The 14,535-nt window shown below is 41.3% G+C and overlaps 1 protein-coding gene and 2 non-coding genes across 4 annotated transcripts; 1 reads left to right on the top strand and 2 right to left on the bottom strand.

Annotated features, from left to right (window-relative positions):
• The first annotated feature begins 1,309 nt into the window (after nucleotides 1–1,309).
• On the top strand, nucleotides 1,310–6,442 carry LOC120034144 (ADP-ribosylation factor-like protein 5B). 2 transcript variants are annotated; one of them, XM_038980589.1, is made up of 6 exons: nucleotides 1,312–1,729; nucleotides 2,602–2,662; nucleotides 2,771–2,918; nucleotides 3,373–3,456; nucleotides 5,258–5,409; nucleotides 5,554–6,442. In XM_038980589.1, exons 1-6 carry the CDS (start codon nucleotides 1,684–1,686, stop codon nucleotides 5,600–5,602), a joined length of 540 nt encoding a protein of 179 aa, XP_038836517.1. In that variant the 5' UTR covers nucleotides 1,312–1,683; the 3' UTR covers nucleotides 5,603–6,442. The 2 variants fall into 2 exon arrangements, with proteins under 2 accessions (XP_038836518.1, XP_038836517.1); XM_038980590.1 differs by lacking the exon at nucleotides 3,373–3,456 and having other exon boundaries at nucleotides 1,310–1,729.
• A 3,864-nt stretch (nucleotides 6,443–10,306) lies between these two features.
• trnac-gca lies at nucleotides 10,307–10,378 on the bottom strand. The gene has a single exon. It is a non-coding gene; the product is annotated as a tRNA-Cys (tRNA).
• A 277-nt stretch (nucleotides 10,379–10,655) lies between these two features.
• On the bottom strand, nucleotides 10,656–10,727 carry trnac-gca. Its single transcript has one exon. It is a non-coding gene; the product is annotated as a tRNA-Cys (tRNA).
• Nucleotides 10,728–14,535: the final 3,808 nt, after the last annotated feature.

The following is a 14,535-nucleotide window of genomic DNA, read 5'->3' as shown; positions in this document are numbered from 1 at the left end:
CAGTATTTCTACTTGCACATCATCACCTGCACATCTATCACTCCAGTGTTAATTTGCTAAATTGTAATTACTTCGCCACTATGGCCTATTCATTGCCATACCTCCTTACTCCATTTGCACACACTGTACATAGATTTTTCTATTGTGTTATTGACTGTACTTTTGTTTATCCCATGTGTAACTCTGTGTTGTTGTTTTTTGTTGCACTGCTTTGCTTTATCTTGGCCAGGTCGCAGTTGTAAATGAGAACTTGTTCTCAACTGGCCTACCTGGTTCAATAAAGGTGGAAAAAAAAGTGACCCCTGAGTCCTACCATTACACGATTCTTGAGTGAATCCCATGTAAATAAATAGAGGCCTGATCAGTGTTCGGATTAGGGTGGATGTCAGTGTTGGAAATATTCAGGTGGGATCCGGCTATGATATTCAGTAGGAGCACTGGGGCATACGCTTCAAGGGGCAACTAAGATATGAGTGTGATAATACCGTTTTTAAAATATATGAATGTGATTGAAGTGGAACAGCTAGTGATCCTGAAGTTACATGGCAAACACATTACCCCCTCCACTGCCATAAAGATCCAGACTTCTAAGCAGAAGCCTCGTGTTGTGGGACTATCACTTCTACCACCAGTGTTGAGAGGACATTTTAACTTGGGAAAGTCAAGCCCTGAAGTTTATTCAAACACATTCTCATTCACAGGAATAGAAAGGGAATTCCAGGGAAATGTCACAGTCATTGTTTTACTTTTTGATACTATCAATAAATATCACCTGTAGAATCCCCTTGAAATGAGGCTTGATCAAAGTACACAGTACTTTACAGGGCAACTAATATTAGTGCAGAGTGACGTTTTTAAAACAATTGATGGATATTCATGTGATTGAAGGGGATCAGCTAGTGACCCTGCCCACTGGGCACAGACATCAATTCAACGTCTATTCCAAGTTGGTTTAATGTAATTACAGTACATTGAAATGACGTTGAAACAACGTTGAATCACCCAGTGTGTGCTCATGGGTGAGGTTAATTTGGAAAGTCATGCCCTGAAGATTATGAGAAACACAATCTCAATCACAGGAATAAAAAGGACATTCCAGGTAAATGTCACCGTCATTGTTTCACTTTTGGTCACTATTAATAAACATGTAGAATTCCCCTTGAGGAACTATAAAGTACTTCCGCATCCATGTGTGGGTTGATGCGTTTAGCGTTTTCCTCATTCGTCATATTAGCGTCATGTTTAGCGATAGACGCGTGGCCACGCCCTCTTTTAGCTGAGGAATTCCTTTGCCCCGCCTTTTTCCGTGACTCGCTCCAGTCATCCCCCAAAATCTAGCTAGCTAAGTACAAGAATGCATTGCCTATTTTGATCTCAGAATCAATTTGGTATCGATAGACAACCCATGGGCACATATCTAGTTCTGTTTGTGTCGATGAACGTAGGAAAAATACTTTTCTAGGCTGTGCTACCTAATGTTTTCCAGGTAGCTGGGCTTAAAAGCATCAAAGCACAGCACAGGGTTAGTTATCAATACAGTAATTTAGGTAGCTAACGTTAGCTCGAATTGTGGGGTGCCTATTGTGTTAGCTAGCCAGCTAACGTTAACAGCTATCTGATTTGCTCTGTTGGAAATATTTTCATTCTTCTTTTGAGTTGTCTTCATTCTCATCGCCGGTGGATATGGGACTACTTTTTACCAAGCTGATGACTGTCTTCGGAGATAGAGGTAAACGTTAATCATTTGTCTGCCTGGGTACATTTAGCTAATTTACTGCTGTTATTGTTGCTCCTAAATAATCTCCACTCAGTGCCTGATCATTTGTGCTTGCTTGGTTTACTAACGTCAGCTGCTTTGTAGCACGGTGTTGTTATGAACTGGATGTAAATGATGAGAAAACGCAAGAAAAGCTGTTAGACGTGATTTTCAATAACGTTAGAGTGAACAGTTTAATAAAATTGACAATTTCGGCATAGCCTACGTCGATGTGCTTCAATTCTCTAACTACACCGGGCACCTTCCAATAACTGGTTAATTTCTGTGGGACGCGAGCTAGTCCGTACTGGATGTTCTGTTCACTGTGTCTACGTAATGCACACGTGTCCCGTGTCTGTTTTCTATGTAGCGGTAGTGAATTGCAGTAATATTATGCAACCAATAACATTTTGTCAATCAGTACTGTTTACCTCGTTGATGAGATGATGGCAGGGTAAGAGGTCGCTGGGGTTTACTATCAGGATCTTGGCCAGGTCGCAGTTGTAAATGAGAACTTGTTCTCAACTAGCTTACCTGGTTAAATAAAGGTGAAATAAAATGTAATAAAAAAAAATAGTCAAATGGTCCTTGTTTTACCTAATCATACCACTGCAAACAAACACAGCGAGACTTTGACCCCATTTGGATAATAAAGAACGTCTGCCCATGTTTTTCCGATCTGGTATTTTTTATCCCGAACAGCCTCTTCAAAGAGAGTCCATCAGTCTGATGTGTTATCATGGCGAGGATTGATTAGCTTTGGGGGTCACAGATCTGTGAATTGCAATCTGTGTGTTTGTTATGTAGAAGTGTGTAAATGACTTTCCTCATTCCTTCTCTCATAGAGCACAAAGTGATCATAGTGGGCCTGGACAATGCTGGGAAGACCACTATCCTCTACCAATTGTGAGTGCTATCAAAATAGATTTGTGTAATTCATGATCGCAAAAGTCAAACATGTATGCAAGTGATATGTATAACCACTTAGTCACCACAATCACTCTGTCCCCTCAGCCTTACCAAAGAGGCGGTCCACACCTCCCCCACCATTGGCAGCAACGTAGAGGAGATCTCTGTACGCAAGACCCGCTTCCTGGTGTGGGACGTCGGAGGCCAGGAGAGCCTGAGAGCCAGCTGGAACTCCTACTACTGCAACACAGAGGTACGGATCTGTTGGTGTGTGTTCGCCGCAGGAAGTCTACGTAAGCAACGTGTGTGTTGGTTTCTGGCCAGTTACAGCTGGTGTAGAAATAGAGCCCTGGTGAACACTTTTTGCTCTAACTTCCCCTTTTTCCCTCCGAGACGGTCTGAATAGCTACAGCCGGAGACGAGGTGTTTTTCAGCTGCCCAACGATTAGGCCAACATTGAGTTATTACACTTGAACCAGCAGCTGATTGTTGTTGTCATTGATAAGGCGTGGGAACACTATTACATCATCTGTTATAGAACTAACCATATCAGTCTGCTGTCCTGAGTATTCCTCTAACACTTTAGACTGTTACTGAAGTCGTGTTAAACGTTGATGAGATGAGAGCACTCAGAGCCTGGGGGTACAGTTAAGTGAGTAAGTTGGTCCCCTTTGGCCAGGCTATTCAGTTGTTTTGTCTCTCTTTAGATTGTGATTCTAGTTGTGGACAGCACAGACCGGGAGCGCCTAACTCTGAACAAAGATGAACTTCACCGCATGCTTGAACATGAGGTAACAACCACCTGGGTTTTTTTGGGGGGGTCAGCTCAACCTTACTGTTTAAATATTTTTTTTCTGAAGACCAGTTTCAAATGCAAGAGGGACGGGGCTGGGATTTAAAAAAAATATATATATATATTTAAAAAATATATCTATATAGGACAAAACACACATCACGACAAGAGAGATAAATCACTACATAAAGAGAGACCTAAGACAACAACATAGCATGGCAGCAACACATGACAACACAGCATGGTAGCAACATAACATGACAAAAACATGGTAGCAACACAACATGGCAGCAGCACAAAACATGGTACAAACGTTATTGCGCACAGACAACAGCACAAAGGGCAAGAAGGTAGAGACAACAAGAAATCACACGAAGCAGCCACAACTGTCAGGAAGAGTGTCCATGATTGAGTCTTTGAATGAAGAGATGAAACTGTCCAGTTTGAGTGTTTTTTTGCAGCTCGTTCCAGTCGCTAGCTGCAGCGAACTGAAAAGAGGAGTGACCTATGGATGTGTGTGCTTTGGAGACCTTTAACAGAATGTGACTGGCTGAACGGTTGTTGTATGTGGAGGATGAGGGCTGCAGTAGATATCTCAGATAGGGGCGAGTGAGGCCTAAGAGGGTTTTATAAATAAGCATCAACCCGTCTTGCGACGGGTATACAGAGATGACCAGTTTACAGAGGAGTATAGAGTGCAGTGATGTATCCTATAAAGAGCATTGGTGGCAAATCTGATGGCCGAATGGTAAAGAACATCTAGCCGCTCTATATATGATGTCTCCATAATCTAGCATGGGTAGTATGGTCCTCTGAATCAGGGTTAGTTTGGCAGCTGTGGTGAAAGAGGGTTTCCTTTATTGATTACAATAAAGGAAACCAAGTCTAGATTTAACCTCAGCCTGCAGCTTTGATATGTGCCGAGAGAAGGACTGTGTACCGTCTAGCCATACTCCCAAGTACTTGTATGAGGTGACTACCTCAAGCTCTAAACCCTCAGAGATAGTAATCACACCTTTGGGGAGAGGGGCATTCTTCTTACCAAACCACATTACCTTTGTTTTGGAGGTGTTCAGAACAAGGTTAATGGCAGAGAAACTTGTTGGACATTAAGAAAGCTTTGTTGTAGAGTGTTTTTTAAAGGTGCAATATGCATAAATCGCTCCGCCATTTCCTGTTTGCTAAAATTCCAATAGTTCACCTAATTTCAGTGATGTGATTCAACAAGCAATGTATAGTGTAGAAAATTGTTGTGCCATCCAAACCGCTGTGAAAATATATTTTTGATAACAATTTATTTATTTTTCTTCTGTTTGACGCTGGGGTATAAAACCGCTTCTTAGACTTGCTTTCAATGAGAATGGCAGATCTGTAACTCACATTTCTATGTGAATTTGATCAGGTTGCCCAAAAAGTGACACATTGTAGCTTTAACGTGTACGCGTGAGCTGTGTTCATGCTTTCAAGATGACTCATATCACCACTACAGAGCAAACAAACTGATCGCAAAACCACGATGGGTCGTTTCAACATTTCCCCTGTGTGAATCTGTGCATTGACAGCTGAGCTGCTCAGTTTCTGTTCCGCTGTCGCTGTTCTTTTCTATTATCTGAGACGTCACCGCGGTGAGATTCTGTAGATTACCACAGGAAACGCTCAGACGTGTAAATATGTTGAATATAAAAACAAGAGAGAACTGTGCCTCTCTCTCTTCTCTCCTGTCCATTGTGACTGGTGTGTGTTGTACCTACAGACTCTAACCCTGCCTATCTCTCCTGTCCTGTCTGACTGGTGTGTAGGACCTACAGAATGCTGCGATTCTAGTTCTGGCCAACAAGCAGGACATGAAGGACTCTATGACCGTGGCAGAGATCTCCCAGTGCCTCACCCTCAACTCCATCACAGCCCACTCCTGGCATGTACAGGCCTGCTGTGCCCTCACAGGGGAGGGGTGAGTACACTGCATAACTACAGACACACCTGGGCCTCCTCAGTGTGTGTGTGTGTTATAACATTCCCATCATAAATAACCTTAAGTCACTCAAACACAGTTTAATTTTCAAAACCATTTCCATCTCTTTCTCCTAACCTCCAGACTACCTGCCAGTCTGGACTGGATGAGGTCTCGTGTACTGGCCAGTTAGAACTCCTTCCGTGGGCTCATCCCAATTGGAACCAGGACAGCTATCCTTTGACCCAACAAACACAACCTCTCAGACATTGCAGCTGAAGCCACAGTGCCCAGATCAGGACCTCCACTATCTGTTGTGACGCTGCCCCTCTGAGCCCCAGGGCTGGCCCCAGACCTGCCCTGTCACCCGCATGCCTTACCCAGGCCTTACTGTGTCTGCAAGGGCTGACCAGGGTCCATCGCGATAGAGGAGGCCTGGAGGAACCTGGCAGAACCTCAACAAGGCATGCCAGGGTATGCCATTGTGCATTTGCGTTAGCATGGGTGTGTGTGTGTGTTATAGTGTGTGAGACTCTGTTCTAGATGTCCACCATGTTTACATAAGAATCCTACCTGTCAGACCTGATTCCACGAGGGTGACACAGTATGTCCCACATAAGCTGAATAAGGACATATCACAGTATTTAAGCCTCCTGTCCTCATGAAGTCCACAGAGATGGAATGGGAGGTTGCATTGGATTTCTTTAACATACAGTTTTGTACCTCTGACTTGAGGAAAACCACAGTACACAGGTTAAGAGGCCAGACCTAATGGGGATCAGACTGGTGCTCAGCCTTCTAAGCTATCAATGCACAAATGACTTGGAAGTATTTATATCAAAGAAGAAAAAAAGGTGGTTGCTTGACAGTGAAAAATAGTATCATGATTTCTGTTAAAAAGCAAGAAGACAAACAAGTATTGTCTGATTTAAAACAGCTTAATCATGATTATTATTTTTTATACATATACAGTATTTTACGGTGTACAAAATATTTTTTGTACAAATAAATGTTATTATTGATAAACTGGTGACTGGGCTGCCTTCTTTGTAGTCGGGGAATTACAGATGGAATAGTTTGGGAACGTCTGAACCAATGATTTATATACTGAACAAAAATATAAGCGCAACATGCAGCAATTTCAAAGGTTTTACTGAGTTACACTTCATAGAAGGAAATCGGTCAATTGAAATAAAATAATTAGGCCCTAATCTATGGATTTCACATGACTGGGCAGGGATGCAGCCATGGGAGGGCATAGGCCCACCCACTTGGGAGCCAGGCCCCGTCAATAAGAATGAGTTTTTCCCCACAAAAGGGCTTTTTACAGACATAAATCTCAGTACCCCCCCCCCACCCCCCTTCTCAGACGATCCCACAGGTGAAGAAGCCGGATGTAGAGGTCCTGGACTGGCGTGGTTACTCGTGGTCTGCAGTTGTTAGGCCGGTTGGATGTACTGCCGAATTCTCTAAAACGATGTTGGAGGTGGCTTATGGTAGAGAAATGAACATTCAATTCTCTGGCAACAGGTCTGTTGGACATTCCTGCAGCCAGCATGTCAATTGCACACTCCCTCAACTTGAGACTAGAGTTCGACCGATTAATCGGAATGGCCAATTAATTAGGGCCGATTTCAAGTTTTCAGAACAATCGGAAATCTGTATTTTTGGACACCGATTTGGTCAAAACATATATTTTTTTACACCTTTATTTAATCTTTATTTAACTAGGCAAGTCAGTTAAGAACACATTCTTATTTTCAATGACGGCCTAGGAACGGTGGGTTAACTGCCTCGTTCAGGGGCAGAACGACAGATTTTTACCTTGTCAGCTCGGGGGATTCAATCTTGCAACCTTACAGTTAACTAGTCCAATGCTCTAACCACCTGATTTACACTGCACTCCACGAGGAGCCTGCCTGTTACGCGAATGCAGTAGAAGCCAAGGTAAGTTGCTAGCTAGCATTAAACTTATCTTATAAAAAACAATCAATCATAATCACTAGTTAACTACACATGGTTGATGATATTACTAGTTTATCTAGCGTGTCCTGCGTTGCATTTAATCGTTGCGGTGCGTATCGTTGCTCCAATGTGTACCTAACCATAAACATCAATGCCTTTCTTAAAATCAATACACAGAAGTATATATTTTTAAACCTGCATATTTAGCTAAAAGAGATCCCGGTTAGCATGCAATATTAACCAGGTGAAATTGTGTCACTTCTCTTGCGTTCATTGCACGCAGAGTCAGTGTATATGCAACAGTTTGGGCCGCCTAATTTGCCAGAATTTTACGTAATTATGACATAACATTGAAGGTTGTGCAATGTAACAGGAATATTTAGATTTATGGATGCCACCCGTTAGATAAAATACGGAATGGTTCCGTATTTCACTGAAAGAATAAACGTCTTGTTTTCGAGATGATAGTTTCCGGATTCGACCATATTAATGACCTAAGGCTCGTATTTCTGTGTGTTATGTTATAACTAAGTCTATGATTTGATAGAGCAGTCTGACTGAGCGGTGGTAGGCAGCAGCAGGCTTGTAAGCATTCATTCAAACAGCACTTTCCTGCGTTTTGCCAGAAGCTCTTCGCTGTGCTTCAAGCCTATCAACTCCCGAGATTAGGCTGGTGTAACCGATGTGAAATGGCTAGCTAGTTAGCGGGGTGCGCGCTAATAGCGTTTCAAACGTCACTCGCTCTGAGACTTGGAGTAGTTATTCCCCTTGCTCTGCATGGGTAACGCTGCTTCGAGGGTGGCTGTTCTCGTTGTGTTCCTGGTTCGAGCCCAGGTAGGAGCCAGGTAGGAGCTATTTCTCTCTATACTGTTACACTGGCAATACTAAAGTGCCTATAAGAACATTCAATAGTCAAAGGTTAATGAAATACAAATGGTATAGAGAGAAATAGTCCTATAATTCCTATAATAACTACAACCTAAAACTTCTTACCTGGGAATATTGAAGACTCATGTTAAAAGGAACCACCAGCTTTCATATGTTCTCATGTTCTGAGCAAGGAACTTAAACGTTAGCTTTCTTACATGGCACATATTGCACTTTTACTTTCTTCTCCAACACTTTGTTTTTGCATTATTTAAACCAAATTGAACATGTTTCATTATTTATTTGAGGCTAAATTGATTTTGATGTATTATATTAAGTTAAAATAAGTGTTCATTCAGTATTGTTGTAATTGTCATTATTACAAATAAATAAAAAAAATCGGCTGATTAATCGGTATCGGCTTTTTTTGGTCCTCCAATAATCGGTATCGGTATCGGCGTTGAAAAATCATAATCGGTCGACCTCTACTTGAGACATCTGTGGCATTGTGTCCTGTGACAAAACATTTTAGTGGCCTTTTATTGTCCCCAGCACAAGGTGCACCTGTGTAATGAGCATGCTGTTTTATCAGCTTCTTGATATGCCACACCTGTCTAGGTGGATGGATTGTCTTGGCAAAGGAGAAATGCTCACTAACAGGGATGTAAACAAATTTGTAAGGAATATGCTTTTTGTGTATATGGCACATTTCTGGGATATTTTATTATAGCTCATGAAAATAATATTCTCAAGTTTCCCCCGTGGATAGGCCAAGTATCCCCAGGGGTCCTAGTACCCCTGGTTGGGAACCACTGCACTAGATGACTGACAGGGGGTGCTGTTTTGAAGCAACCTCTCCATCTTCGCACTCCCCCACCTTTGTAAAAAAATATTTTGGAAGCTATAGAAATGCATTTATTAATGTCTACATTTGTTTTTGCCAGGTTTATGCTATTACAGACACCTTAATGCATACTTTATAATTATGGCGCTAAACATTGTAGAGAATCACTGTACCATCCAACCCATTGTGAAATATTTTTTTATAACCAAATATGTTGTATTTTCAGTTATTTGAAACTGGAGAATCACTGTACCATGTATTGTGAAATATATTTTTTGCAACCAAAAATATTGTATTTTCAGCTGTTTGAAGCTTCTGTACAAAACCGAACTTAAAAGACTCAAAAACTAAACTTAAGAACAGGAAGCATAGAAATAGTGCAGATATATGGCTTCTTAGACTTGCTTTCAATAAAAATGACAGATCTATAACTCACATTTCTATGTACATTTTGTAGGGTTGCCGAGGTACCTTATTGCTATTTTAAACTGTTTACCCTCGTAATTAGAACAGTGAAAATAAATGTTTTGTCATACCAGTTGTATATGGTCTGTTATAAACTGGGTGGTTCGAGCCCTGAATGCAGATTGGCTGACAGCCGTGGTATATCAAACCGTATACTACAGGTATGACAAAACATTTATTTTTACTGCTCTGATTATGTTGGTAAGCAGTTTATAATAGCAATGAGGCACCTTAGGGGTTTGTGGTATATGGCCAATATACCACAGCTAAGGGCTGTGTCCAGACACTGTGTGTTGCGTAAGAACAGCCTTTAGCCGTGGTTTATTAGCCATATACCACACCCCCTGATGCCCTATTGCTTAATTATAAACTGGGTGGTTCGAGCCCTGAATACTGATTGGCTGACAGCCATGGTATATCAGACTGTATACCACGGGTATGACAAACATTTATTTTTACTGCTCTAATTACGCTGGTAACCAGTTTAAAATAGCAATAAGGCACCTCGGGGGGTTGTGGTATATGGCCATGCGTCGCGCCTAAGATCAGCCCTTAGCCGTGGTATATTGGCCATATACCAGACCCTCTCATGCCTTATTGCTTAAATATACCACTTATGTCAGCCAATCAGCATTCAGGGCTCAAACCACCCAGTTTATAATTGCCAAAACAAAGCGTCAGCAATCCAAGGTTTATATTATATTATATACCGAATTGTTTCTAACAGCTACACTTACTGGCTCGCGGGTTCAAAATAGGGGGCATCCGGATTTGAACCGGGGACCTCTTGATCTGCAGTCAAATGCTCTACCACTGAGCTATACCCCCGTTGCACTTCATTAGGAAAATAAAAACGAATTATCCGAAAGGATAATGTCATTTATATGTTAATAGATTGTGGTTATATAGGTATCGTTTTTTTCGGTAAAAAATAATAATGTGTTTAACGGTTTATCGACGTTTTTCGTCTGTTAGGAGAGTGCATACTGTGCATTCGTTTCAATGGGAGGAGACAAATACTTGTGTCTCCTGGGTGCTGTCAGTACTGTTCAGTACACAGTATTTTATATAGATCTTAGGCGCGACTGGCTCGCGGGTTCAAAACAGGGGGCATCCGGATTTGAACCGGGGACCTCTTGATCTGCAGTCAAATGCTCTACCACTGAGCTATACCCCCGTTGCACTTATTTAGGGAAATAAAAACGTATTATCCGAAGGATAATGTCAATTATGTTAATAAATTATAGTTATATAGGTATCATTTTTTTCGGTAAAAAATAATAATGTGTTTAACGGTTTATCGACGTTTTTCAAGACGTGTTCGTCTGTTAGGAGAGTGCATACTGTGCATTCGTTTCCTCCAATAGGAGGAGACAAATACATGTGTCTCCTGGGTGCTGTCAGTACTGTTCAGTACACAGTATTTTATATAGGCTATCAAGGGGGAAAATAACGTTAGTGTGTCTTTGTATCTTTTTGTCAGTAACAACATCAGTCGGTTCTCATGCATGCCCAGTGATATATATATATTTTTATGAACATGCGTGCACCCTAAACACATTAGATACAAATATGGGTTTGGTCACAATGGTAAACCTCAGATAGTAAAGCTCTAGTTCTGTCGTGCATTTCATTCGTGCATTTGCCATAAAACGACAACAACAACCACTCACATGACACATTTCGACCAGTTTAGGTTCATTTCGATTAGCAGTTTATGGTGTGTATAGGGTACGCCTTGATGATGAGACAATTAAGGGTGCAGAGTGTTGTTAAAATCGTGACCGCGGAAACCAAACAGCGTGCGAAAAGGCCTGTTGGGAAGACAATGAAAAAAAACAGCTCTGCAGGCCATTTTACACACCAGCCACTTGAAATGGCATTGAGGTTTATTTGCACCCCGACAAGGACATTGCGTGCCTCAGAATTTCAAAAGTAAATCTGGTGGTGATAAAAACATGTGACTGACTAGAGATCGACTCTGACTTCAGGAATACAATAGGCCTGCAATACAATGAATGACCTTCCATCAGGTATGTCTCCTACACTTCCTCAACAAGTGTTGTGAAAGAACGGGTATCATTAACAGCTAGTTTGTTCTAAGTGAAAGATAATCCTATGGGTTATACCATGTATAATAAATATAGGCCCAATAGTATGACTGCAACAATATCTGACACTAATAAACCTAACCATTTTACTGTAACAGTTATGATCAGGTAACATGTTTTAGACTGCCAGCTAATATTATGAGCTACTATTGCTATTGTCTTTTAAATTGTATCTTGTACTTAAGCTTGTCCACTGTATGGTCCCCAAGTACTTATGTAACTACTTTAACTTGGTCAGGGATAACCATAACTATTCCACTAGAAGGAGCAGTGGTGTAAAGTACTTAAGTAAAACATACTTTAAAGTACTACTTAAGTAGTTTTTGGGATATCTGTACTTTACTTTACTATTTCTATTTTTGACAACTTTTAATTTTACTTCAGTACGTTCCTAAAGAAAATGATGTACTTTTTACTCCATACATTTTCCCTGACACCCAAAAGTACTCGTTACATGTTGAATGCTTAGCAGGACAGGAAAATTGTCTAATTCACACACTTATGCCTAATTTGTAATGATGTCTGAGTGTTGAAGTGTACCCCTGGCTATCTGTAAAAATAAAAAATAAAAACAATGGCGCCGTCTGGTTTGCTTAATATAAGAAATTTGAAATGATTATACTTTTACTTTTGATACTTAAGTATATTTTAACAATTACATTTACCTTTGATACTTAAGTATATTTACAACCAAATACTTTTAGACTTTTACTCAAGTAGTGTTTTACTGGGTGACATTCACTTTTACTTGAGTCATTTTCTATGAAGGTATCTTTACTTTTACTCAAGAATGACAATCGGGTACTTTTTCCACCACTGAGATGGAGTGAAGACAACATTGTTCCTTTCAGATTTAAGAGCAGTATGGGGAAAGAAACCTTTTAGGAATAGTTGGGTTTTTGTCATTATTTGGAATAGTCTTCCAAAGAACTTGAAATTCATAACCTCCATGGTCCATGTTTTTTCTTACAAAAAATGGCTAAATAGATCATGTCTACGGTATGTGTGTAAGAATAAAATGCTCCCATCTACTGGACAGGTTGTGGTACTACTTATACATTGTCATAAGGAAACAAAGATGAGTAAAATACTTGAATAAAGGTACTATGTGGGTGAGAAGAAAATGCCCCGGGTCAGTATATGGACTGACTTTTGGTGCCTGTCGTGTATCATATTGTGATTGTCTTGTATATATTAGGGATTGCTTCAAATAAAATGTTATTGTAACGTAACAACATTTTAAAAACAAATCTCAAACGCTTATTGTTGCATATGTTAGGGGTAAATGAGACGAGGGCGATTAACCTGTCCAGGGTTGTTTATTATGGAACGGTACTATTAGCTCATTTTATGAAACAAACAAAAATGTTGTCTGTCATTGTTTGTAGCCTCCCCCCAATATATCCAGAATCTGGCAGTTGGCCTCTGGGATGAAGGTCAGGGGGAACTTGGCCTTCTGATGCACCATTTTCACACAAATTTCTTGTTAACAAACTATAGTGTTGGCAAGTCGTTTCGGACATCTACTGTGTGCATGACACAAGTAATTTTTCCAAGAATTGTTTACAGACAGATTATTTCACCTATAATTCACTGTATCACAATTCCAGTGGGTCAGAAGTTTACATACACTAATGAGCGTCTACGTAGCCAGGCGCTAAAATAGAACTTGGTTCTATTTGTGACGCTCGACGCGCTGCAAGTCCTGCCTCTCCCATCTCCTCATTGGTTTTTAGGAGAATATACCCACGTTCCATCTCCTCATTGGTTTTTAGGAGAATATACCCACGTTCCATCTCCTCATTGGTTTTTAGGAGAATATACCCACGTTCCATCTCCTCATTGGTTTTTAGGAGAATATACCCACGTTCCATCTCCTCATTGGTTTTTAAGAGCATAGAGCACATGGGTGATTGAAAGATGAACTGAGGCCCACACTCCAGTCCAGTCGGTTGTGGTAATGCACCTTAAAGTTGGTTGCCAACTGCCATAAAAAGTCCAAAGAAGAAGAAGAAGCCTGAAGGAGGAGAGATTACTAGAAAACAAACATTTACACTTTTATCTGTGGATTAATTGTCGGAGTAGAGGACCTTATGCATTTCAGGTAAAATAACAACCTAATGTTTATATCCCAGGACAAATTAGCTAGCAACAGCAAGCTAGCTAGCTAAATTGCCATAAATGTTTCATGCTTTTCAACCTGTCCCCAAATTAATATAGTTGGTTCAGAGTTTGTTTTGATATTTCATCCTGCATGTCCTGATCGCATCTGATGTGGGGGGGATAAAATTAACATGCGTGTGATGGCGCACGCGGACGCACACACGCGCATGCGGTCTGATCAGCATGTTAGGTCCCTGGGTCTGAACACCTCCCTCTGCAACTGGATCCTGACCTTCCTGACGGGCCAACCCCCAGGTGGTGAGGGTAGGCAACAACACATTCATCACACTGACCCTCAACACGGGGGCCCCTCAGAGGTGCGTGCTTGGTACCCTCCTGTACTCCCTGTTCACCCACGACTGCGTGGTGGCGCATGACTACAACACCATCATCAAGTTTGCCGATGACACAACAGGTTGAGAGCTCCTCGGTGTCCACATCGCTAACGACCTATCATGGTCCAAACACACCAACACAGTCGTGAAGAGGGCATGACAATTTCTCTTCTCCCTCAGGAGGCTGAAAAGATTTGGCGTGGGCCCGCAGATACTCAAAAAGTTCTACATCTGCGCCATTGAGAGCATCTTGACTGGCTGCATCACTGCTTGGTATGGCAATTGCTCGGCATCGGACCGCAAGGCGCTGCAGAGGATACATCACTGGGGCTGGACTCCCTCCCATGCAGGACCTTTTTAGCAAGGTCCTAAAAAT

This window comes from Salvelinus namaycush, chromosome 41, assembly GCF_016432855.1.
Source record: "Salvelinus namaycush isolate Seneca chromosome 41, SaNama_1.0, whole genome shotgun sequence".
In the NCBI taxonomy this organism is placed as follows: domain Eukaryota; kingdom Metazoa; phylum Chordata; class Actinopteri; order Salmoniformes; family Salmonidae; genus Salvelinus; species Salvelinus namaycush.
The sequence above is the reverse complement of the archived record's forward strand: the minus strand, read 5'-3'. Positions and strand labels throughout refer to the sequence as shown.